A 27,576-nucleotide genomic window follows, 5' to 3' on the forward strand; every position below is an offset into this window, starting at 1 on the left:
TTCTTTTTCTTCTCTCTCTTCTTGTATCGTACGAATTTATCCATACTTCGGCAGATCGCACGTCGTCCCACTGTTAGTTTCGAATAGATTCGATCTCTCCAAAGGTTCACCGCTGACTCGCAACGTTATTTACTCGAAATCAATTCGCTCATGGATATTAATAAACGTGCTCATGTTCAGGATGATTACATAATCGTATCAATCACATACAGATACATATATACGTTGTATGCACATTATCATTGTATACGTGTAGAAAAATTTGAGCAGAACAGTTTTAAACACAACGAAAGCCGTCCCGTCCCGTACGATGTAGTCGAAAAAAACAAAAAAAAACAAAAAAAAAAAAAGAAGGGTAAAGGAAAAAATGATTTCTGAGCCCGGTTCAACGCGGTAGTTGAATTTAGAAAAAATCTACTACGGCCGCTAGGTTGATAAACCTACAAGACACACCGCGCAGCTATCCGTGTACAAATCTTCGATACACATCCAGGCGGGGAGGCAGAAATCAATTCAGCCGTGGGACCGTAATCTCGTTCCACACGCACACACAATCTCGGCAGAGGTACGTACGTGCGCTCTGATATATCCAGGCGTAATTATACGTGCACGCATTGCGTGGAGTAGTTCTCGGACAACCGGCGAACACGGCACTCCTATGCGCCGTTAGTTAGTCGTGCCCAATTAACGGGGCGTTTCACAGTGCCAACGATTTCATTCGATTACTTATCTGTCCCGTAACGCACCGCGGCTCGTCTCATCGTCGCCCGATACCCCGACACCCCCTCGCGCCGCTCGAGTCGAAAAATTTTCGTCAACCCGTTCGGCGTCACTCACCGCACGGGAACATCTCGTCAACGATTCCCTTCGTAGTGCGAACGTTTTTTTGGCGCTAAAACACTTCAGTTTCGTCATAACAAAGAATTTCTCACCCCTCGGGCCCTCAACACACCGTGTTGTAAATCCCCTCTTCGTCCTCCGTGCTTCCGGATGTATCGGAGATCGCGGAATGCGAGGCGAGCTTCACGTAACCCGTGTCCCTCTCCTTGGTCCCTTTTCTACCGGGTGGCGGGTGCTTCTCCTTGGGCGTGTCGTGGATAACGCTTCCGGTCGGCTCGCATATTTCCGCATAAATTTCCTCCGCTTTCGGCGGCGGAGTGGGCGGCAGAGGGGTGAGGCTGTCCCTGACTCTCGAATAGGGGGGATCGAGGTCCGGATGGTTTTGCACTTCCAGTACACTGGTCGACACCGATCTCTGGACCTGTTGTCTGTTCAAAGCGGCTCCCGGTACCAAGGAATGCGCCTCTGACTCCAGACTCGCGTATCTCTCGGGCGACCTCATGCCGATTTCCGGTCTCACAGCGAACGTGAAAGACGCCGACTTTTTCGCGGGGTTTCTGCTCCTCCCGCCGTGCGCTATCCTCGAAATCCTCTCCAAGAAACCGTTGCCGCCGTTGCTGTTGTGTCGCGTTTGGCTGCGATCCCTGATGGTCGTCTTCTTGATGTGTTCCAGACCTTCCTTAAGGCTTTGGAGGATCGGTTTCGTCTCCGGCTTCGATTTTATCTCCTTCAGATGAAGCTCCTTCAGCTCCAGGTTAGTCGCCACGGGCTTCGGCGGGGCCACCCTCGGCTCGGTCGCTCTCTGGTCCAGGGCTCTCCTGCGAACAAACGGACGCACGCGCGTCAAACGACCCGAACGTTAATAGCCTCGGGGGTAACGACGAGCCCGTTATTCCCCCCTGTCTATCCTCGAGCGGCGGATTCGATAAGGTTCTTACCTGCAGGCTGATAAGAGTCGCTGCATCTTCGGCGAGGCCAGAAGTCTGGCCTCCGAGGGGCATCCCAGTCTGGCTCTTTTGACACGAGGTGCCGTAGGGCCCGTAGCGACGAGTTCCAAGAGTTCCGGGATCGTAGATCCCGGCAGCGGCCTCTCGGGCATCAGAGGAACGGCGCAGCCCAGGACAATCGGCCCTCTGGTCGCTTCTTCCAGCTGCATGAGTCCCGTGTAATCGCGGGGAAGAGGAATCGGCAGGGGTCCGGCTACGAGGCGAACCTGCACCGCGGGACCGATAAGAAAAAATAACGCAAAAAAAAAAAAAAACATTTTTTTTTTCCCCGTCCCCTTCGGAATTTTCGACGCTCGCGAAGTACGTCGAGTTCCGTTACGTTACCTTGAGAGGGAGGTCTCTCCTGGCCAGCTGGTGAACCCTGTACAATACCGCGTCGCTACCCGTGTCCAGGTTTCCACTTTGACAGGTGGCGTAAAATTCCCCCCTGGCAGACAGAGGTGCGAACAATTCGTGACCGTGAGAATCCAGGCATTGAGCGTACTGATCCCTCTCCGATGACCTGGAACTCTTTCCCTCGGGCATGTTGCCGATCACTCCGGACACCCCCGTCGATATGGGGGCGCGTCGGGTGTCCTGAAATACCGCAGCCAATCGGAGAACCTCGCCAGCGCGAACCGTGGTTTTCGTGTAGTGGGCCCTGAGGTTACCGTTTTCTGTGAATGGAGAATATCGCCGGGGTTAAGAGGGGTTAAAAAGGCCAAAGGAATCCGCCCCGTGTCGCCGGTGGTCACATCGGTATTCAGCCGGTGCCGAGGTGCCGTTCGGATGCAAATATCCCTCGGTAAAAGATAGTCGAAAGATAGGGATCTCGGTGGAAGAGGTTTGTTCGTTCAAGTTCGGTAGTCGAGTACGTAGTAGAAACTCGAGGTATCCTTACGCGACACGCGGATAGGCAGTCGCTTATTAATCATGCGGGCTGTCCCATTTGAATATCTCGCCACAAATATCTGAACGACGCGATCAAGCGTTTGAATAGCGTGCGCGTTTTACGTACGTACGTACGCTTCGAGCGTAGCGAAATGACGTATTTATACAAAAAGGCGCTACCTGAATATACGTATACACGTGTGTGCGTGTGTAGACGCATCGGCGAACGAGACGGCGTATATCCCAGACGATCGAAAGCCTCGAGCCGAGAATCATTCATCTTCAGGGACTCTTTCTGGAATGCCAATTAAGTGAAATTCAAGCCATCCTTCGCGCTCCGCGTGTCTTTGCTACCATATACGCGCACAAATGAGCGTATATACATATCTCTTGTTCATTTTATTATTCATTGAAAGTGAAAGAGATGAAACGCCGTTCGTATCGCCGTGGAGATCTAGATTCCACTATGGAATCGCGATTCCAAGAGATTTTCAATTAAAAATAACCGCGTCCTCGATAGGCGTGATACCCCTCATCCCCGAGCCCAGGTGTCATTGGCCTTTGATGTACGCGCTCGATAGGCGGTTCTATGAAGTCCAGCTTTCGCGACAGCTATTAAGTCGCGCGGGGGCCTCTGCATCGACTTTCGTGTCACGGCGAACATCCGCGGTGCTACGAGGTACCTACGTACAACGACGAATTGCCTACCGCCAACTCCAGCCTCGGGATTGTCTTCCGCGCGTGACGGAATCGCCGTGTGGCGAATAAGGCGCAACGCGCATTCTCCTCGCACAATATTTTCCTACGTGCGTTGTGCTCGATAAGTATACCGCCGCAGCGGTTGCTGCAGGGGTGCAGCGACACCCGCGGCCGGCCCCTACGGTCCGGACGAATCGTGATGCGATTCGAAAATAAAGACACCAAATGATTGATTATCATAATTCTCGAGAACGTTGAATTTTCGTTCACACCTCACTCATTTACGAGTCAATCCCCGCGCCGCGATTCTCGGCAAACGTACATTCCGAGCTCACCGCGTAGGTGTTTCCTTCCACGTTTCTTTTATTTTTTTTTTTTTCCTTTTATTATTTCTCGTACAGGACGACAAACCCTCTTCGCCCTTTCCCGATTACGGTTTGCGGTCGCAACAAAGTACGCGATTGATGTGACAGTCGAGGACCCGATCCTACCCGTTCCCTCGGGACTCTCGAAGCGCGCGGATCCTGGAAGACGGGAATCTTTGACGATGTTGCTGCGTTAACTCGTAAACGCAAGCCGTTAAAGATAAAATAAGAACACGGCGCGCGGAGAGCTTCGAGCGGAATACATTACCGCTCGCTTCTTCGGCTTCGTCCTCGTAATACCGAACGCATTTTCTATTCCTCGAGAAAATTGTATTACAGGTGGTAAAAAAAATTCCGTAAAATCGATCGCGTACCCTATTGTATTTCGGAGATACAGGTAGGCGGTTACATTCGACGCCGAGAGGAAAAAAATCTTCACCCAATCGAGAGCACAATCGATGGAACGAAGGTGATGCCGGTGCGAAGCCGGTGTTAAGTCACATTTCAATAGACTTATAGTACCCGATAGCGGACACCTCGGCACAAGAGACGCGAGGCAAAGGTGTCGCCGGTAACCGTTACGCGTACGCCACGGTCGTCGATCAAACTTTGAATAGAAGTTTAACGAGTTAGTTCCCGGGTTTACCAGAGCTATGAACTTTTCACAATGGTATCTAAAATTGCGTCTAACTGTCGTTCGTGAAATAAAGAATTACGCACAGATACACGCACATACGTATACTCGTAGCGACGGTTTAACGCGTGAGTCACTTCGTAGAAATTGTGCACCGACCACCTTATAAGCGCGACCGGGTACCTACAGATCTCAAGCATGAATTCGAGTGGGCAGGGCGGATTGACCAGACACGGAATAAAGCACAAAAATACGTGTCACTTCACGATTTCAAAAAACAATCAATCAATCACTCACCCATTTTCGAGTGCGTGAGGGTGTAAGCTCGGAGAGGTTTAGCCAAAAGAAAAGCCGGAACACCGGCGCGCACCAGAGCACCCACTCTCCTGTATACTCTCGCACTTCCGGTTCCACTGCTCGCCGATACGACTGAAAACCACCCTGTAACAGAGGCAATGAATGAAAAAAATAAAAAAAAACGATCGTCGTATAATGCGTGTAAAGTACGTATGTACGGGTTTTGCGCGCGTTGTACCGGTCGTTTCCGATAAAATTCTCAGATTCCTTAGGACTGCTGTTAAAACTGAATGCAAAGGTTATTGTACGACGGTATGGTATAAATGTAGGTATACCTATACCACCGGCGTACATTATACACAAGATCTCGTACCCTGGGTAATTTAAATAAGAAATTTACTACCAACGTACCACAACTGAGACAGAACAGGTCAAGATAATCGCGACGTAATTTACAATCGAAGGTACACATCCGTTTCTTGTCATTCCTATTTGCTATTTGGTATTAGTATATTTACAGGGGGGGCATACGTATAAGATATAACTTCGAGGGACCGATTAGCGAAGCGGACTTGCGGTTCAAACCCTATCTTCGGCCATCTTGGATTGATTTGTAACGCGGATCGGAAATGAATTGCGAATTTTTTGGAAAATCGGAATCATGTGCGATAAATTGGACCATTGTGGATTTTCATTGAAAAATCTGGAAAATTGCATCGATCGAATTACGAATGAGAAGATTAGAGAGGAGTCTTTCGGAGCCAAGGTAAACGCGCCCGAGGCGTTGCTGAGGTACGAAAACTTGGGGAATTTCTAATTGGCTTGCACAAGAAACCGTGCGGACTCCGTATCGCTATAGTTGGTCGAATCGATGTCGAGTGCATGTCGGATTACGTTTTAGCATTTCGTGCCCAGCTGCACCATATATTCAAACGAGGGTTGCCATAACCGTTGGGAAATTCTACCGGTGCGGTGTTGCGAAATGGATGGAGAGAGAAAGAAAAAAAAAATGAAAAACAAAAATAGAATCGAATTAGAAAAACAGCAAACGCAAATATCTCCACCTTCGTGAACCATTTACCCTTATTGGCTCGTGATAATTGTCGAAGATAACGAAACCGTATGTACGGTATACCTACACACACGATCCCGCTGAAATAAATAGCTTTGACTCAGTGGCGCGCACAGTCGCTAATCAATTCCAGCTTAATTGCGAGCGCCAACCGAGTGTTTCAAATATTGGTGGTTATATGGGCAGCCAATCAACTTGCAATTTGTGCCGCAAAAAGCGCACGTAGAAACTGTGCCGATACACGAGTATAATTCGCATAAGCATGGAAATCCAAGTCGCGCGGTACAGGCGCTGTCCCATAATTTCCGAACCCTCGGGACAGGGGGATGAGCGGGGTTGTAGCGGTGCGCCTCGATGTCACCCGGGAGGATTGGGTTATCTATCCCGTGGGTAAGAAAATGGGCGTGACTTTTACGGTGGTAGTTGGCAATTAATTTAATTGCTCGAGGTCGACCAACAGCGGGGTTCTTATTCAAAGATAGAAATGTATACACATGTACGCGGTCGTACGTAGCGTAGCGTATAGGTATATATATAGGGTCGGAAAAGAGAGCCGTACAGTCGGACGATAGAGCGAACATCGGAGAAGCTCTTGCAAGCGGTGGAGCAAATCCGCAACGGTCAATTTTTACGCTGTCGCTAACAAGCTGTTATAAACTTTATACAATCTCGGTGTTTATAGCTCGGCAAGTAACTTTTACGAGGCTCGAACTTTGCTATCATTTATTTTTACGACTCGTTGTATACGCTGGAAGGCTTTAAACGATACACCGCGTATATACGACCCGGTACAGCCCCGTATTATACATATACCGACGGTGGTCGAAAGTATCCGCGATGCGGGCGCGGTGCCGCCGTACGCGAGTTTCGCCGCATTAGCGAAATTATCAATTCCCGAGCTGGCGGCGTCAAAATCAAGTTCAAGCTCTTGGGAGATCCGAGATCGATCCGGCGCGTCGCCGAAATCTTGTTCGCCGTATCTCGAAACGAGATTACAAAACACCCACGCGTCAAATAAGAAAGAGAGAGAGAAAAAACCGTGATCAGCGTAGGCGACGTACGATCGCTAGATCAAAATGCAGATTACCGTCTCGAATGGGATTTCTGTCCAGGTGGAAGAACCCATTAACGTCGACCAGTCTTTTTGGCGCGCGGAGAAAACTATGTATATATATATATATTCAAATCGGTAGGGCATCGTTGTGGAACAAAAAAAAAAAAATGTCAGACAAAAAGAGACGGTGGAATCAAAGAAAAAAGAAAATAGAGAGAGAAACCACCTATCCCGCGAGATTGATCGATCGTTGATTCGGACGTTCGTACGCATAATTTATCCGGTGCGCGGGGGGTACGTTTTTTCACGGGCTATTCCGTGAGCGGTGCATGTCATCGCCGATTGTCTGCCCCGCTTGGCGCACCTTACGTATAGTCGCGAGATAGTCGCGCACGTAATATACATATAAGCCATAGGTTTTCGCCTCGCAGCTTATACGCGCGCGATATCGGGTGTTACGTCCGCATGTAATACGTCCGATGCATGAATACACACGAATCGAAGGTGTACGATCGACCGGAGGTAGGTATACGTATACCGTATAACGTTACGCGTGTAGACATCGAGTCAACGGCTCGCGACCAAATAGACTCGAGGAGGCTCGAGGCAACCGACTTTTCAATCACGTTAACACAATGAGATACCTGAATCTGGGTCATTAAGTAATACTCCCCGGTTTTGCTCGTCGACTACCGGCTATTACTCGGGGTTCTCTCTCTCTCGGACGCGCCGCACATATCCGCGTCCGACACACCTACGGTGCGGCGGTAGCGCGAAACCGATTTTACAACGACTAAATGCACGCCACGCGGCGGTTATAATACCCCGTGGTAAGTGTAGCGTACACACGTATACGTATAATGTAAGATAGACGCGTGGATCCCTAGGAGCAATGGGCTTACGTAACGGTGTTGCCTTGTAATTGGTTAATTGTAAGTCATCTAATAAGTTAGTTAACGGGGGTCTTAATCGTTCCCCCGTGTAAATTAACGACGACAGACCGGACAAGTACGCGCTGCAACTTCTCGCTCCTTGTTATCACTTCGGTAGTACAGGACGAGTTACATCCACGAATACACGTATGTATATCTATATGAATATTTACCGGCGAACGGGCAGCCGAGATAATTTAGAGTCGACTGTGAGTTTGTTTGGCCAACCTCAGTTTCGGCGTGAAGGTTTTCCATAAATTTACAATGAATCACGCCTTTATATATGTCCATACCGTATCTTCTGAAGACGGAAATAAAGTTTTCATAAGTAATTTTTTGCTCCTTGAAAAGCAGCCCGTAGGCCGTTCGAACTACACGGTATTTTTAACGTCTGTTTTGCTGCTTCTCGTACGGTTCTCATACTTTTTTTGCTTCTTCGTATACGCTAGAATCTAAATGAGCGAGAAATGAAACTCGCATGAATTAGACCCGCTCGCGGTACACGTAAACGGAATTTTTGCCTCGGAAGTTTCGCGCTATCGAGAAACGTGCGGAGGCAATTCACCGTGTTTTTACGACTTCATTTGCTCGACTCCGCTCTTACTTACCCGTAACCGTGAGCTTGTCACAATGGTTGAAAACTTTCGCTGCTCGTCAAACTGTTCCGCGGGATCGACTCCCCGATTCACTCTCGCGGCACAAATAAGCGGAGATCGCGGTCGTCGGAACTGGTCGGTTACGAAGTTCGTATTGTAATCGAACTAGTCGAAACGATCGTAAAGCGGATCTCGAGGATCGACGAGTCATTCCGGTTGAGGAGAAATCGCCGCAGATTCGAAATGCCTACGACGAGGATTTGACGGACGAGGGTGCAGGTCTTAACGATCCGCGGAACGCCACCATATTGTACGGTTGTTAATAAAATATTTTCACTCGTAGTGACGTTACGCAATTTATATTGTTACGTCGATCATCCGTGACGAGTGAGAAGCGTTTAGTCATGTTTAAGGTGGTAGAAAACAATTAGCCTCCAGCGGTCACGACGATCGGACGAACGAAACTCGATTTTTCAAACACGTGGTCGCATTATCGGCGAACGAGACACGGTTGGCCGTCGCGGGATCGTGTTCGGTAATCCACCGTGAGAGCTGAGAAGATGGAGAAGCAAAAAAAAAACAAAAAAAAAAAAAAAAAACTCGAAAAACAAAAGAAAAACTAAAAACGGTCGATGGGAATCAACTCAAAAAGCGGTATGTATTAATCTAATGATTTACGACGTTATTAACGCCTCGTCCCGCTCTAATGAGTTCCTCAAAAAGTTTTAGAAAAAATACCGGTCATATAATTATAAGGAATAATATAATGAACTTTGCGTAGAGCAATAAAGAACTATAGATATTGCGATCCGATATACCCGCCGAAAGCTGCCGTTTAGGAGCATACCGAGCTAACCCGTTTCTCAACTTTTATGTATTATGCAATAGAAATATAATAAACCGATGAAAATATATCGGGAGATCGGCAACGGATCGAAATTTAATTCGCTTGTAAATGTCGATGCGAACGATGCCATTAATCAGTTTCTTTGTAATGTAGTGGCGAGTGACGAAATGAAATTGATAACAACTTCGTCTCGATATGTATGTACATATATATGTATACGAATCCGAATGCTCGTGTACGCAGCTCTATACCCGAGCGCGAGGTAGGTATGCAATAGATACAATTTAATATATGGTTTACCGTGGGTATAAATAAAAACGCATTTACGAGCCATGATCGCGTACGGTTATATGGAAACATACACCTCTGTTACATGCGAGTTAAAAGGAGTGAAAAAAAAAAATCGAAAAATATGTAGTCACGATCATATTCATCGCGGTCTGGATGTTCGTGGCGTAACCTTCGGTGTTTTAAGATTAACCGGTAAATGGACGAAAATAAATCACACTTTCTTACAATATACCGTGTATTGTAACAGCGGTCTTTGTAAATGTAAATCAACCACGGTCAGCTATGTAACTTCGCGATGCCAAATTTGCGATTGTAATTATTGCGAAAGAAGCCGCCGCACCGACCGGACTCGCACCGGCTACCCGAAATGGGGATATTATGAGCAATTCGACGCGAGAATATCCACCTCAATCCTTCCATCCGAGAGCTTCGAAAACATCCGAAGTAAAACCGGAAAATGGTGTAATGGTATCGCGATCCATTGGGGCCACGGTATCGATTGCCCGTGCAACCAGAAGGTTATACATCGCATACAACTAGGCGTTCCGTACGTCTCGATAATCACCTAGGGTGGGTACGCGTAACTATACTGTATATATATATACCTATGTATGTACGTACATCGTTGCATCCACGCGAACTGCCTACCGGTGAAATACAGTTACCGTTACAGTTTGCCATTAATATGCGATTAAGTATGTACGGCGTGGCCGAGAAGAAGACACGCTGGATAACTAACCACGCTAGCGGTAAGAGTGTGTTTGACTTTTGAACGAAGCTTGAAGACGCCGGTAAGAGCCGTTAGAAAATTGGAAACGGAAGACGCAGAGGCGCAGCCAGGAAGTATACACACACACACACACACACCTATCGTATATCCCGATATGCGTACGCGTGGTGCAGGTCTTACTTTCGACGGAATTTACGGACAGCTGTATCCTATGTAACACACATCCACCGGCTCTACGGGAGTTTCTCTGTACGTACGTACGTACGGTACGCGTATCGGTGGACGAGGCACCGAATTACAAAACCTCCGGCGATATAAGCTTGTTAAATGATTCCTTTCGGAGAACGATCATGTGTCCATTACAACAGAGCGCGAGCTGGGGTACGCGGCGGAGCTGCGGAGGTCAGGGCGATTGGCGGTGAGACTAAATTCCTTCGTTCACTTTCTCGTTGGGAAATCGTTGCAGCCGGCTTATTACATGGCGTACGTACGTATACATATACACATACGCGAGGGTAAGAGGACACGAGCCCGGTGTACGTACGTACGTTTGTTTTTTTTTTTTTTTTGACCGAAGGCGAACCGCGCGAAGATGAATAAATTTTTCCGGGTCGATCGGTAACCCGGCGATTCCGGCGATGAACTTGAAAAGTGAATCGTCGCGAATGGAATCAGGCGACGTCGCGACGACGATCGATCGGTTCGCGATTGGAATTGTAAGGTGGAAAATCGCAGGCGAACTTTGCGACACGGTTGTACCGTGCATCGTTGCGGTTGCGAAATTCTGATCGGTGGATTTTATTTAAGCATTTTTGAAGAGCTTCGGCATGCCGCAGGTGCGCGTGTTCCGTACTGTGTATAGGTCGAAGCAACAGTGAAAATGGGATGGCGGTGGTTCGCGAGGATCGATCGCGATCGGTTTATATCGCAAGGAGATTCCTGGTAGGTTTGACCACCTCGTTAGATGATCGTCGGTTGTGGGTAAAACAATTTCTTTCATAAGCTCCCACTTGGAAGATCGGGATCACGTTGAGCGCTGCCCACTGTTCGGTAGTATACGCTTATTGCGTAAGATCGTAACTAGTCTCTCTCTCTCTCGCTCTTTTCCTATCTTCCTCTTACTCTATTTGTCTCCGAGCGATTTAAGCTACTTGCGATTATGGTATGAAAAGCGATTTCGTATGTTAATTTTGATTCAGTATGAGAATGGAAAAAAAAAAAAAACATTTCGCCTAGGGGCAAGCGGAACAACCTTGGAATTTTACGATGCGGCAAGTCACATAACATTAAACCGTTCGAATGGAAATGTCAGATATTCGTAGTACGAAACCAGTTAAAAGGCGGATTCTAGGCTGGTGTACGTGAGTATCGGGAGCAGGGCGACGCGAACGTGTGCCTCAACTTGTCGTATAACGTATGCCTTTCTAGGAGGAATGGGCATGCCCGTGCATTTGTGCCAAAGGAAACGCACGCAATACTCCAGAGACTGAAGCCATTGACCTAATTTTAATGGAAAGTGGTTCGACCGCCGCGCGACAGTTGTAGAGAAAAAAAAAAAAAAAAAAAGTTAAATAAATTTAAACAGACGAGTAGAAGCGGTGAAAAAGAATACATAAATGAATAAATAAACGGAAGGTACACGCTTAGACGCGGAACGCGTTTAATTGAGACTACAAAATAAAATTCTTACAAAAAAAAGAAGGCTCCCAGTAAGGTTCAAACGTCGCCGAATACGGTTCTCGAGTACAACTCGTCGTGAAGCATAGCTTGTATCTTGATTCGCATCCTGATTCGTTTGGACGGCGGCAAACGCGTCATCTGCTGGTACAAGGACAGTAGAAAATGATAATCTTCGTCAAGGTGAAGGGGGTCGTTCATAGAGTTTGTTGTCGGTCTTTTTATTTCGCGGATTTCCAGAATTTCAACCTCAGGATCTTCACGTGGTAAAAATATGACTTCGTTATCGTTATCTGCTTCGCGATTCTTTACTGAAACACAACGCACTTTTCTGTCACTGATTGACCGGAGATCCCCAAGAGTTCGAGATTTTTCATGCGGAGCAGATTCCGTTGTAATTTCGTTCAAATTCCGTGCCCTTTTGCGTAGGTCCGAATAGACATTCTCGCTGAATACGGCGTCTGCCGATCCTTGATCTGCAATAATTTCTTTCGAGGGGGAAGACTTACAATTAGCCGAATCAACGCAATGCTTATTACCGCAATTTCCTTGGAAGTAATTTTTTAGTATATTCGCACAAATTGAAATTCTTTCATCTCGAGAAATTTCCTTCACGTGACGTTCCTGATTTTTCTCATTTATGCTCAATGTAGGAAATGCTTCCGAATTGCCGTTGTTCGCACCAGAAAAATAGACTCCTGTTTTCAAAAACCCTACGCGCTCTTTGCCAACAATTCCGATATCGGAAAACAAGAGCAGCAATTTTCGCTTGGCAAACTCGATTAGTTCGAAAACGGAATGTATTTCGGATGGCGAATTTTCACCGTCGGAGTCGTCGACTTCTAAAATTTCTCTCAAGTCCGGGGCAGCCCGTTCTTCCGAAACAGGATTCGGAGGGTTCAGTTTTTCTGGATTAGAATTCGTGCGACAAAAATTGAGACCACGAAGTTCTTCGTCCTTCATAGTTTTTGGAGGAGCCAATTTTGATGCAGCGGATCGTTTTCTAGGCGGAGACACGGCCGTCATTTTCAATGTAGTTCGGGTACTCCTTTTCCTCGTACGTCTTGAAAAGCAACCTTTCCAAGATCCATTTTCGTTTATATTCGTTGCCGAAATCGAGGAAAACTTCGCATCGCGTCGCGAATCAGAATCCACAGTTTGACCTCTGGTAGAACGTCTCAACGTGAACTCTGACAAAGAGTTAAGAATTTTACACGGCGTGACGTTTTCTCCCAGCCGGATGGGGGCTCGCAATTCGGGAGATGACGTCGATGCGGAATAGTTTTTCCCAGTTTCCTGCATGGAATTCCCACCACAGAGAAGCGAAGAACTGGTAGACTTTACCGACAAAGAATCCAAGGACGTATCACCGGGATACGTGGACGGCCGAAACGCGTCGATCCAATGAGAATTTTTTACGGCATCTTCCTCTAATCGTATGACGGACGAGACGACGCATCTTCGAGTTGATCTCCGTTGTGGTCTTGCCCACGCTCCGTCGCGCCTTAGAAACTCCAAATTTCGGTAATACCGACAACCGGACGTACGTCGAAATTTTTTTCTCAATGAAAGCTCTCTGGCGTGTGATCTGCGGATGCTGTTCCAATTGTTTCTCATTACTTCCGCTGAAAGAGAGTAAGTCGTTGACTCTATCGGCACTTAAATACCCATATATGTGCAGGTGAATCTGAAAATTTATTTGCGAATCGCCGGGGTACCTGATTGGTTCAAGGCGACGGCTATGTCCGACCAGGTGCTGTCGCGTATAGTACGATTTTTGTAATGCACGTGAGCGGGGTCCCAAAGCACGTTTCTTTCCCTGACCTTGGCGATGAGGTCAAGGTTTTCTTTGGGGGTTAGAAAGCCTGACATTTCACACGATAGTTTAAAGAAGAGAAGGTCGCGACGATGCGGAGCGTGAACTAAAAGATGGCTGCCAAACGTAGAAATAGAATCGAGCGCAAGCGGCGCAATGACAATCAGATCCGAGCTCCTCCTCTGTTTTTATAAGAGGTCTCGTTTCGCTCCATGTTTTATTGTCTAGTCATAAGGTGGTGTTGTAGCTCTCGTTGTCTGGTGCGAAGTGCACGCTGCAAAGATGCAGTGTCATTTGTCAACGTCGCCGCTTGAACCGGACTAATTGCGGTGTCAAGATTGCAGCCGAGGCGTTTACCTGTGTCACGCGAGCCGTATCTTGAAAGCCTCTCACATCTCAGTCTCGAGCGATCGTTTCCACTTGAACAAAAGCTCTCGGCATTGACGCTTGAAAAAATACCAGACATCATCGCTTACGGTCCGAGAGATTCAGCGCTAAAGCTACATACATCTACGTTTTCCCAGTCAAGGACTTCGACGCGTTACGTGACAGGGGTGCGCGGCGAACTTTTCAGTTGCGTAACGCACGTTCGCACGCACACCCCGACTTCCTAGTTAACCTCTCGCGTCACCTTGTGAGAGCGGGGAGTGCATTGTGCGTACCCAGGTTGCGTGGGTGTCTCGCAATAACGCGCTACCAAAGATCGTCGAACTTCGATTTTACGCCGCGCGTACCGAGACGTGAATCCCAACGATAGACGGTCCAACGAAAGTTTCCGCTTTCGAACGGTCTCCAAACGGCTTAGATCCAGTTTGAGGAGCGTCGACCAAAAAGCGAGGATCCAACATTCGTTGCCACGAGGTCACCGGTGCCGACCTGAAAATTTACCGTAACGGGCCGCTTCTTTCTTTCGCGAACGTAACGAGTAGAGATACGCGGTGCAGTTCGTGCGGAGGCGATCGTGGGCTGTTTTGACGCTCCACGAACGAATAGCTGCCCCGCGAGGCTGTACGGCGTTTGCCCGTGACATAACGTTGTGATCGGTCGTTACGAGGTAAAGATTTTTATCGAGGCGGCGGTAACCGAACGTCGTTGTACACGCTAAATATACTTTCTCCCTCGTGCAGCCCGGAGCCAGCTCGCGAGACTTACGGAATGACCTTGTGCCTTCTCCGCCTCTCGTTGCGCCACTTTCCATTTCTTCCGGGTAAGCCGATCGATCGGTCTTCGTTCTCGCAACTCACGGCGCAACGCCTTCGCCGCCTCGCTCCCAACTCGGGGGGGACTTTACACCGCTCTTCCGAAGCCGCTCCCGACGGAGTTTGGGTTGGGTTCCCCGTAATTGGTACGCCCGAGTGCCACAACTTGCGTCGTTCGGGCGTACGAGAGGGAATGAAAAAAAAAAAAAAAAAAGAAAAGGGGGAAGAAAAATATCCCCCACGCGTTTCGAGAGGGATCGATCGCGTTCGGGGATCTAAAATTTCAGCTCCGTTTCGCCTCGTGGACCACATGATCCGGGATTCCGAGGAGCGGCATTAAAGCGTGGAAGACTTTCCTCCTCTCGGGAGTCTCCTGGATTCTCGTGACTCTGTCGCCGTTCGCCCGGAGCCTCGAGTGCAGGCAGGCATTTCTTAGAAAGCGATCCGGCCGCAGCGCGGTGGTTACGCACGAACAATGCCGCCGCCCTCGGCCGATCTCGAAGGAAGAACCTCCTCCGGTACCTCGGACCCCCCCCCCCCCGTTTCCCTCGCCGGTCGGCCGCCGATCCGGACGTACCCACTCTTCCGTTCCCCTCGACCACGGGGGACCCGTTCGGTTTCAATCTAAACAGGATACTCCGGCCGGCGCCGTTTTTTTTTTTTTGTCCTCAAGAGGCCGTCGTTCGTCCACCCTGGTAACTCTCGGCGAACCGACTCCCAACGATTACGAATACGATGCCCACGAGCACGACGTGCTCCGTAGCGTTCGTTCGCATTTACATTTCGATTATACCACTGCGGGTAGGTACGTATATACGGCGGAGGAACAGCACGCGGATCCTCGAGATCCCCGCGGTATTCTATATACTTAAGCGTTCCCGCTGGATACCTTTCTCAAGTACTTATTCCGCGGCTCCTCGATATTCCAGACTTGTACATACATATATATATATCTATATATCTGTATGTATGTATACGTCTACCGAACCACTCGAATTTTCTGAAGCAATGATAGACTCGGTAGACTCCTTCCTCCCTGCCGTGAGCACAGATAAAAGGATTGTGCCTCGGTACAGCACACGGTTTCGCATGGCGAATAGAGGCTGTCTTAGAAGCCCGAGGGAACTTCGTGCCATTAAATGACGCCCGACCGTATGGTTTTCTCGAAAAGCAAACAGAGCGCGGTACGAAGCTCCGAGACTCGTTTCTTCGCAAACAAACCCTCGGCCTTGCGAGAGTGCACATTTTTGGTGCGGATCGTTCGAAGCACAAGCGGTAAACAGTGCGTAGATTATATACACTCGGCTTACAAGCCAGAGTCGAGAGTCGAGAGCGAAGAAGTAACGTTACTTCTTCGCGTTGTGGGTCCGTACGCGAGACACACACGTTGCCCGTGGAGAGAAGTAGAACCGGAAGCGACGACTTGCCGCTAGGTGAGCCGACGCGTTACACCGTTGGTCCGCTACCGTTGCCGTGGATCGTGTTCACGCGGTCCTTGCGGCGCGTGCCTAACGGACGTGAATTGAGGACTTCGAACAACCTTGACGATACTCCATGCGGTTAGCGCACACGCCCGGAAAATTGTTACCATTTTCGGGATGGAGCGGAAGTCGTTATTCTCCGCATACGAGTGGTTCGTAATTTTATTAAGTCATCGGCGACGCGCTTCGCATAATTCGACTAGCTCGTGATTCTTTCGGACCACAGTTCCGACAGGTTGAAATCAAGCGTTAGTCATTGATACAAGTTCGATAGGAGACAACATGTTCGAGGTAGCCCTGACATCGCTAAACTGGGACAGCCCGTTTATTGAGCGCGTATGACCTCCGTCACGCAAATAACCGATCCGCCGAAAAAGATAATTAGCGAACACACCGAAACCGGAAGCCGTTGGAGATAAGAGCAGATTTCGAGAGAATTGCGATGAAAAATCGAGATGACTCTTTTTGTCGATTAAAAACTCCTTGTGGACTTTGTGTGTCAGGGTAAGCCGATGGAAACGCGTAGATAAAAAGATGTGAGAATGTCGGGAACGTAGACACCGAACGTGTAGGTAATATGCCTACATAGGCAGGTATATACATATATGTATACCTTTACACGAGTCACGATCGACGAATGTAATGCACGAATTACCATAACCACTCCCTGCGCCATGACACAGGGCGTGACCAAAGTAAATTGAAGTTGCCCAACTTGGTGGATTGATCGATTTTTTTTTTCTTTTTTCTTGTTCTTCGTTTCTTCTTTTCTTTTTTCAGGATTATCACAGTCAAGGACCTTATCAGAGCGCCACACGTGCCATCCGAGTCACGTTTCCACACACGGGCGTCAGAAGATTTCTTCCGAATCAAGGTTCGATGACAATCGGGCGGGTATAATACCGTGAAACGTCGACGTTTATTTCGTCTCCGTCGAACGACGTCGATGTCGAGAGGATTAACGGACTCCCGAATCGAATCGATCCTCGAGATTGCCCGGTGGAACTAATAATTAGCGGTGGTTATACGGAGGGACGAATCGAACGATGGTTATAACGAAGGTCGATCAGTTTCGATCGAGCAAGTGGACGCAATCTTCGTATACAACGAGATAAGAAAAATAAAAGATCAAGTTCGAGGTCGATGTGATCTTCTACATTTCGAGTCGCTAGGCCGGCTCTCGACTGTATTCGTTCGATCGCCGTGTAGTCTAGTTCCAAGTATTCCTCTGGCAGAAGCACTTTTTACACGATCCTCGGCGATCCTCTACCACGTTCGATGGAGATACTCGGGGCCGCTACTCCGTCTCTTCTTCTGCCGCGTAGACGAAAGAAGTTGTTGTCCTTGCGGACGTGAGCGCCAGAGCGGAGATCTCCTTTGTCTGTAGGTCAACCATTGTCTCCCGTTCCTCAATTTGCTAGGATATATTCTTACATCATCGATCGTAGCAAATAGCTGCGACAAACAATGAGCCTTTGCAGCGTACGGTCGTATCTTTCATTCTTCGACCTCCGTCCGATATTTCGCCAATTTTCCTAACGTCTGGAGGGTTTTTCCGCTGAAAACCGATAGAGTTGAAAACTCAAGAAGGAGTATACGAGAGACCTGCATTCGGATGACTTTTTGCGCGGCTTCTCGGTCTCGATAGTCTGACGCGTTACAATGCAAACTCGTATTATACCTCTCCAGCTCCAGCTCTGCAGAACTCGGTAAATAAATTATCGTGTCGTGGAACGTAAAAGGTGCGGCTAAGGTTATGCAATAACAATAACGACGGAATCGTGGCGATTCCGTATTCCGAGCTGTTACATCGTCGTCGAAAGCTTCCCGATTAGAAGTGAGAAAAAAATCTGAAAAAAATCGTCGATTCGGCATTTCAAACACGGAAAACTATAACTTGCTGTGCGCACAACTGTAGTAGATAGAATGAAAAAGAAAAAATAAATAAACATATCAGTGATAAAAGGAGGGGAGAAAAAAAAAAAAAAGAGAGCGCGGTGTAATGCGGGGATTATTCGAGTTCCCCGTTCGAGGGAACACGGTCTCGCTGGTTGTACCATGGGATGTACTCGACGTCGAGCATAACTACACGGATAGGCGAGGGGCATACTGTATACGTGTATCCATTATTTTCTCGGGCGTATTCGCAACAGATGTAAATACCTGGGGGGCATAAGCCATCTCCTATTAAATATACGTTATCGTGCGGACAAATTGCTCGCGCAGCCTAGAATAATTAGCATGGGGGTTGGGGCAGGTCGGATGTGCCCACCGCCGTAGCGCCGTAACGTAGCGTAGCGGCGTGATACTCTTATTGTGCGACGAAACCGGCTGCATTTAATCAACACACTGACTTAATATATTAGCGAGGCTGGTTAAGAATGTAATTTAATATGTGACGTCTGCCTGGCAGATTCTGCCAGCTCGTGGTAAAGGCGGATTCTTAAACGGCTTAAAATGCTCAAGGGTTCGCCGTGCCGAGATATCCGCTCCGCGTCCTCTCCGCTCCCCTCCCCTCTGCAGCTTCCCGCTCCTTCCGAAGTAGTATCCACTACCTGCAGCAGATATCGTTGCTGTTATTATACCGCTCCGTACCGCCTGCACTTCTCCCGCAGTTGGTGGTTGGTCGGTCGGTCGGTTCGCGGTTGTTGTTATTATTATTACACTTTGTCTTACGAGTTATTTCTGCATTAGCACGAACGTGGCACCTATAACGAGGCGTGTAGTCGGCGCGGCGCAATTAACTGTTGCAACTTTTCAAGAATTTATCCGCTACTCGGGTTGACTAGATACCGAGATAAACGGAGATCGATCGGTCGATCTTACGCCAAGAATAGCGTCCGCACGCCATCCGATACCTCCGACTTCGGCGGCGACGAGACGCCGAACGGATTCGCTCGGCAACGGAAAGTAACCATACGTACATATTTCTACACCTAGTTATAATTGAAATTCGGCTCTCGACCGAATTAAGCACTCGAAACCGAAAGCGAGAATTTTCTTTTTCATTTTTTTCTCAGAACAGCATTTTTCGGTTTCAGGCTTCCTCTTCCAACGCGGCGGGACTAGAAATTTCGCCGGTAGTGATCTCAGCCAATTATTATCGAACAGCTGGCCGGTCGGTTCGGTGGTTTTACGAATCGGATCGGCGCGGGTAATCCTAGACTGGAACCGAATCCTGAGTTACAGACCGGAGCCGTGTTCGCAGCGAAATTGCGCAACGGGGCGAGAAACGTTCGCTCCGTAGGCTATCGTCGGGCATCGGAACGTCGAATCGTCGATGTTATGGTAAAGGGTACGCGGGTACCTCGGTACAGATGCAAAACGACTCCGAATACAGGTGAAATTGCGGAGAGCCGCGGAGGTTTCGATCGTAACTCAAACTCGGCTCGCTCGTTGCGTCGGGTATGCCGTACCTTCGCGCGTCCTTTTTCCTAGCGACGCGCCACGTCGTAAAAGTCCGGTGCGGCGGTGAGACTTTCGATTTCGCGCGCCTCCCGGGTTACCTGCGCTCTCCGCGCTTCTTACGAGCAGACAGTGCGGCGAACCAGCCCAGGATTTATATGCGAATCCTACGTCGGCTGCTCCCGCGCTCCCGCCGTTGCTCGCGCTCGAGCGCGTTCGACGTTATTTTAAGCATCGCGCTTCACGTTACCATCTCGCGTCGCGCACACGCGAAATATATGTATATGCATTACCCGATTCCCTAGCTCTACGTGGCAGCGCGCGAGGTATGCGGCAGGGTGTTCGCAGCGGGTACGCGGTATAAGTAGCCGTTGTGGGGGAGGCGCGTAACAGAAGGGCTAACCTACTCTCAGCCGTACGTTTCTGGTTGTAAATCAACGGTTTATGCATAGGAGGATAGCAGCGAAGCTGCTTCCGCAGCGGAGTCAATAGTCGTTTTCACCCATGGATGAACCTTGGCTCGACTCTCCGCCGCCGCCGCCGCCGCCTCTTTCACCCCCGCCCGACTTGTAACGCGCGCCCGACTTGTACATCGTCGATCGCGCCGGTCTTACAAGCTCTATCCATTCTCGACACGCTCTCGCATCGGTCGCATACTACGCCAGGGTAATCCTATCCCTGGGAAAAAAAGGTAAAATTCAGTCGTGAGAAATACCGCGATATAATGAAAAGTCGATTTTCGCCCCAGAATCGAAGGGAGTTCGCGAGATCCGGTACCGCCTCTTCGGATCGTTTGATTAAATTGGTATCGCCATTAATCGCGTGTATACGTGAATAATTTTTCGCGATATATCTCGCTCCTCACGCAAATTCAGCGAATTGAATTAGCGGAGAATTACAGTCAAGTTCTCAGCCGCGATGCGAAAGACGAGACGACAGCTGCCTTAGAGGCGAATACTGTCCGGACCATTTGACGTAAGGATGTGCGTGCCGTCGTTAAAGCAAACCCCCTGGAACGGCGTAGAACTCGGGATAGACGGTGTACGTGTATAGTATAGCATATATTCCTACAAGGTACGCGGTGCGCTCCGTTCGCCTCGGGCAAACTTCTGTTACACGTGAACTTGGATAAGTACGTGGCAAACTGGCCTATCTGTTCCACCGTACGTCACGCCCGGTGACCGGTCTGACGTGAAATCAGCCCAAGGAGGGAAATCGCTTTCATAATGCCAACTCGCGGATCGCGGTTACGGCGAAGTACCGGGGGTTCCGCCGCGTCGGAGAGTCAACAAATTAGTCGAAAGTATCCCGGGTCGGACGGAGGTGAAGAATTAGCGGTGTATTAAATTCATCCGACGTAATTTGCCTCCGTAAATACCGCGCTGCAATCCGATCGCTATCGTTCGTCCGTAACGTCGATCTATCCGGCTGTTAAAGGATCCAAAAAGCGGAGCGGAAGAAATGAGTAAACCAAAAAAAATTGAAAAATGAACGGCGGACTCGGCCAGGTCTGTCTGAGTACAAACATAAAGTTGAAGGCACATCACAGATACGAGCCCCAGCTCCGACTAAAAAAATACTAGGGGATCGCAAGCGATAACGTTTAGCTCGGGTGCAGCGCGCTATGTAAACCCGGCTGAGTGGAGTAAATCAGTTTTCAACGTTCGTGGAAAGTGTTTGTAAGAAATTGTGACTAAGGTCAGAGAACTTGGCTTCGTGTTCTCCGGTATACCGGCGTACGTGTGTATACGTTACATATATACTTTACGAGGAGAAATTTGTTGTCGTAGGTCGTATATACCATACAGTTGCCGGTACGAGCGTTTCGCGCCCATTTGTCCACGCTCGCGTTGAGTCGTTGATCTCTCTGAAACGGTGGTGAGATTTTTCTTCTTTTTTTTTTCTTTTTTTTTCTTTTCTTCTTCATAAAATTAACCATCGCAATATTCATCACGCGAACACATTCGTCCGATAATATCCCGTCGCAGTCGCAGGTATATATTTTCTACGTGCGAACGTTCGCATAATAATAATAACAATAATGTAACGTTCCCCGTAGTCGGTAAAGTGCGCGAGAAAGCCATCGTTTCGCAACGTTATTTATAGAAATATGGAAATGATTTCAATTAATTCGACCGCCCACCATCGCGCTGCCGTTGATTTATATTTCATTCATTTTCATTCACCCGTTCACCCGTAAATAGTCGGATACAGGGGACTCCGTGCGCTCGCGGTAGAGAGCGGGGTCGTTTCGTCCGTCCGCCAGCGCTCACCTATGTAAGTTTTACGTTGTTCGCGGGCAACGGTGAGTGTAAACGCGATGCTAATATGATGGCTTATCCCCTTATCCTTTACCCATACGTCACTGACCACCTACCACGTACTTCCACACGACTGAACAGCGGATCGCCGAGGGAAGATATAGAAGTAGGTACGTCGGTGAGCGGTGGTTGCAGCTTGTGAATATTCACTATATCAACATATGGAAGTCGACAATGCTCGTTCCCGATATTAAATTATAATTCATGACACGCTCGCTCACGTTACCTCATACTTTCCTTCCCTATTTATAGATAACACGCCCGTCCGCTATATGGGCGTTTTCTTCGTAACTCACCCGCGGATATAGTAGCGATGGCCACGAACCGGCGAACGCGCCCCCCCGTGAACTCAGCTTCTCCAACATCTTCTGGTCACGCTAGAATTCCCGCTACACGTACGTACGTACGTACGTTATCGCGGTATATCCCCCGGTGTACACCCCGCAACGTCGCGTCGCGTCGCCGCGATACTCGTAGGAACGATTAAAATCGGTTCGAGTGCGTGGGCGACATCGGAGAAACGGTCGACGATACTTGGGGGAAGGTCGCGTTCCGGAACCACGGACGATCTCGAATCTCAGATATAATTCTTGCGGGAGGCGCGTACGAGTCCGTCGAAACGCGGAAGGTGGACGTAAATCATTGTAATCGATGTTTCCTATCCGTTGATCGGGATCGCGCGGTGCTCCTTTCCCTCGCTAGTAAACGTATAAAACGCGGCACGTACGTACGTACGTACATACGTTGTCGCCCCTATCGTACGTACGTACGTACGTACGTACAACTTACGCGTATACCTACGTCGTATTCGTTATACCGGTATACACACGTATAATCGTTCGTTTATATCCGTTTGTTCATTCCTCGTGATCGTTCCGTATTTCATTATACAAACCTTCGCCGCGACTCCCACATCCTTTTGTACGTCCATCCGCAGCTACTTTCGTCCCGTTGACTCGGGTTAAATCCGTGCCGTATACCTACGTCTAATCTACCGGTTGTCCGCTACAACGGGGTATTCATCTCGAACGAGAGATACTTAGGACTCTGTAGTGTACTTGTGCGCGAGCCTCGACGTTTCGTATGCAAAAACTCATCGACGTAGCGAATCGCGGCGCGATCGGATTTTCGAGATCGGCAGCGGATTTTAAACGAAACACCTGCCGGTCTTCCGTACGTTGCCCAAAGGTTATCCTTTGTAATTATTATTTGGTAGAGAGTTAATCTTGAGTTTGATCTAAAAAAGAAACTAAAAATGAAAAAAAAAAAAAAAAGAAAAACTAAACCGACGGGTGTGTATTATAACAATGCTTACGCAATGTGTCGATGTGTGTACACCCGATTCTTACGGTTGTTAAAACAGCTGCGCGCGTACAGTCGATAGTTTGAATCGGTAGCGAATAAACCGTTAATAAATTGTCCTTCTACGGTATTAGTTTTTTTCATCGCGACAGCTCTATTCATCTCCGACTGTCTCGGATTTACCCGCACAACGCGAACGCGGCCTATTTGTTGTATACAGTTACTTTTAGTGCCGGAGCTTTGATAGTCGGCGGATCGGCTTCCGTTCAATGCAGATAGGGTAGCTCTATACACGGAGGAACGGACCGTCGCTAATTTCTTGTCAAAACGAATCGACTAGCCTTCAAAGAGAAATTACCATAGTCCAACACCTCGTAATAATCGTACGTATAGTCTGTTTTTCTCCAAACTTTTTTGCTTCCTTCTCATCTTCCTTTCTTTTTTTTTTTCGCTTTAATATTACATCGAGTCGATGAATTCCGGAGTGAAACGGTTCCCCGAAAATTTTTTGTGAGAGGACCCTTTCGAAAACGGATGGTACGATCATATTTGTGATTGAGAAAAAATAAAAAAGGCAATTAGAATGGGAAAAAAACAAAAAAAAACTCACCTGGATATCCCTCGGGAATGACGATTTCCGGGCCAACTTTGACGTCATGACGATAACGGTGCATCAGTAGGGTCGCGGTCACTCGGAGGGAGCGTTGCTGCTGTTTGTAAAGGAGGATCGGTCTGCCCCCGGCCCCTTCGATCCTGACGACTCTCGGCAGTGAGAATCGGTCGAGAAATTCGCGAAGTGTAACGTAACCCCCGCCGGAACCCACGACTTCGGCGGTGGCTTCCCTCGAGCTCGGAAGCGAATCCTCGCCGGTTCCCGTTGCCTCGCCGCTCGAAAGGGTTGAAAACTCCCCACTCGACGACATCTCTCTCTCTCTCTCTCTCTCTCTCGCTTATCGGATCAACTCTCGTCCACACTGCGTTAAATTAATCTCTTCATTTTTTTCTGTACGTCGATGAACATTTTTATGAACGTTCGTTGCGTCGAGACGCTAATTGGTTATTTCGGATCGCAAAGAATCGGTGTAACAACGCAGTTTTTTGGTATTACTCCGATCGGTAGTTACGTATTATACGTATATACGTTGGAAAAAAACTAATTTACCGATGAAAATGTTCTTTCTAACTAGATCAACGGTTTTTCTTATCGCGGGAGCGTGCGTGCGTGGAAACTATACATATAGACGGGAAGGTAACGCGGTAATTTCATTTTAATTTTAAAACTGTTGTTCGCAGGCGTTATATCGTAAAAATTTTACACGGCTGCACGGACACCCGTACGTCAGTCTTCAAGGTTTGATAGTTTTCTATGGAAGAAAAAAGAGAAAAAAAAATAAAATAAAACGCTGTCCATGACTGGTCTGGAATCTACGTGTATGCAAAGGTTGTGTAACATCGTCACGCTTGAAATCAATACTCTTGCTCGATTGGCCGCTTTCATTTGTTAGATTTTATCGAACGAATCACACGACGTTATCGCTCGTATTAACTGCACAGTTATGAGAATGATTTTAATATCCTACGAACATATTTACGGGATCCGCGGTGCCTGACGGTGGCCAGAGTCCCAAATAATAATTTTGGGCAAGGAAATTGGAACAACAATTTTATATCATTAATCATTTCGCACCCGCCGTAATTACTTTCTCCGACTGTGTATAGTCGGGTTCACCTAGTTCGCCGCCTCTGGCGGTAGCCCAGCGCGAGTAACGTTACCTAATTTATTAATTACCATTTAATTTTCTGTTGCACAACGCCGATCTACCTGCGCACAGATTTCCGAAACATCTTTGCCCCGAAAACTAGACGACGCTGTTTTCCGAATAACTGACAATGAGAAAATCGTGGAACCGATTACGCGTAACAAAAGTTACCGCACCAAGTTTTTCAATTCGAACGTACCCGTTCGAGCTTTCACTCCGCAGAGTATACGGACCCGATGAAAAATATGAAATTCAATACGGGTGTGTATTCAAGTATTCAGGTCTTCGAGTCTTCTTTTCAATCGTGAAAATCACCCCTTGGCAGCTGTCCGTTGAGAAAGACGATTCTCCGCTGGAAAGCGAGACGTTACCTCGTTCTACCTCATTTCAATTTTATCAAATCCTCCTCACAATCGATCAACTGTTTTGTATTCTTCGCGTCAACGGTATTCCGAAGTTTTACCTGCATTCAACAACTGAATTAAATCGCTCGGTGAATAACCGCTGCAGCTCCGTTCGAAGAAAACCAAACACTCGGACCAACATTTACGCAATCGTATCGGGCTTCGGGGAAACCCCTGGACATCCTGCAGATTCGCTAAAAATTGAGTACATCTCATCGCGGAATTTAAGCAAGGCAAAAAACTCGGTATCTAATCTTCGCAGCAGGAAAATCTGATCGCGAACGAATCTTCGTGATATTCGAGAATGGTATTTCCGAAAGAAAAGAAAAAGAAAAAGAAAAAAAAAAAAGGGTCGAAAATGTGGGATATTCAAGTTGGTCGAGAAAAAGGGCGATGCGTAAAAATCAACCTACTGCGGGCTACGTCAGCTGGGTAGTTCACGCTATGATAACCCGACCGCGGTCCCAACGTCTACTTTTTATCACCCACTTGGACCTGCCCGCGGGGGCTTCGGACCTTAAAGAACTAAGAACTCACTTTCCGCGTACACCTATAATTTAAACTCCTTCAGTGGAGCAAAAAAAAACTCCCCGTAAGCCACGACAACGAGGCCCGTAGAAAATTCCACGGGAACAAGAAAAGACGTAGGTTACAAGCGTTACGTGAAAAAGAGGGGAAATATTCAGGTACGAACACCGGTGTACCGCTATTATCTTTATTCAAATTGCTCGGAAATTAAGTAAAAACTTGATCCGTCGTCAAGAGGTGCTTTTCGAAATCTCTCCCCGACATATACGCTCTATGATGTACCTTATAAAAAGCCTCCAACAATTTGCAAACAATTTTTTGGTCCTTTCTCGATTTGAAGTAAAAGAACAGCGAACAACAGTTACTCGGTCGATGAGGCTGCGAACTGCCGGTAACGTGAAAAAAGCTTCCGTTCCATCTCCGATGAGAAGAGGGGGTAGCAGAATTTTCGAATCTCGCGCCGAACGGAACAGTTCATTCGGAGCTTTTCATTTCGGGGCGGGGGGTAAGTTCGAAGTGGGTATTATTAGATGTTATAACGTACGTGACTATTTGCAACTATAAAAGAGAAGTTACGATTGAAGTGGTGGGTAAATAGTTAAATACGGTTTTCCTTGTATCGACATTTACGGAAAGCCGTAAATATTTTTACGAGCGTAGCTGTCAGCCCCGAGCTGCCCAAGCACGAACCTTTCTGACGCAATAAATCGGCATCACCCGTCAATTATCCGAATGAAAACTTGGCCATGTTAAGAGTATAACCGTTCCGAGCAAACCTAATTAAAAACGTCAAGTATTTACAGTCCACGGCGATCCGTTACACCGGTAATACCGCGCCTCGCGTTGTCACGCACAATTCTAGTTAATAAAATTTTAACGTTACCTCGATATCTCTCACATCCTTGAAAATAGTATTGAAAAGCTATTCGCTGCGACGTTGGTTATTCATAAAAATGTTCAATAATTATTCACTATTTTACAACAGCTATCGTTCAACGTACAAACTTTACAACTGGTGGCTAACAAAATTCGCAAACCCCACGATCGAAGATTTGGTCCATTTTCAAAATGGGAGAAAAATAATAACCGATCACCAATGAATTACGACGGGGGACTTCCTTTTACTGAGCCCACAGATCACGTATTTTTCTGCGTTTTGTTAAAAAGTACGAAACTCCGTATAGAATTCGATTATACACAAGCCTCATTAACGATCATTTAAAATACATGTTACGACTATTAGGAACACAATTTTCAAATGACTCGTTCGGCGACAATTAATCACGTAAACACAGGAGCTCGGTATCGATGAATTTTAATTTTTAGTATTGTTAATCTTCTTATTTTTTGTTTTTTTTTTTCGTCAAAAAATCTTTCCCGATTCGGAAAGCGCGTGTTGTACCGCGACGTCGGGCGCCTCGACGCCCGGGACGAGATTGTGCGACTGAG

The 27,576-nt window shown here is 47.7% G+C and overlaps 1 protein-coding gene across 2 annotated transcripts; it reads right to left on the reverse strand.

The window, feature by feature from the left end:
• LOC105691894 lies at window positions 1-27,576 on the reverse strand. Of its 2 annotated transcripts, none has more exons than XM_012410702.3 (6): window positions 27,011-27,576; window positions 24,046-24,409; window positions 4,713-4,856; window positions 2,172-2,503; window positions 1,779-2,053; window positions 1-1,658 (listed from the first exon to the last, which is right to left on the reverse strand). In XM_012410702.3, the coding sequence occupies exons 2-6, from the start codon at window positions 24,356-24,358 to the stop codon at window positions 944-946; spliced, it is 1,779 nt and encodes a 592-aa protein (XP_012266125.2). In that variant the 5' UTR covers window positions 24,359-24,409; window positions 27,011-27,576; the 3' UTR covers window positions 1-943. The 2 variants fall into 2 exon arrangements, with proteins under 2 accessions (XP_012266125.2, XP_048505273.1); XM_048649316.1 differs by having other exon boundaries at window positions 24,046-24,438.

Source organism: Athalia rosae, chromosome 2 (genome assembly GCF_917208135.1).
Source record: "Athalia rosae chromosome 2, iyAthRosa1.1, whole genome shotgun sequence".
Taxonomy (NCBI): domain Eukaryota; kingdom Metazoa; phylum Arthropoda; class Insecta; order Hymenoptera; family Athaliidae; genus Athalia; species Athalia rosae.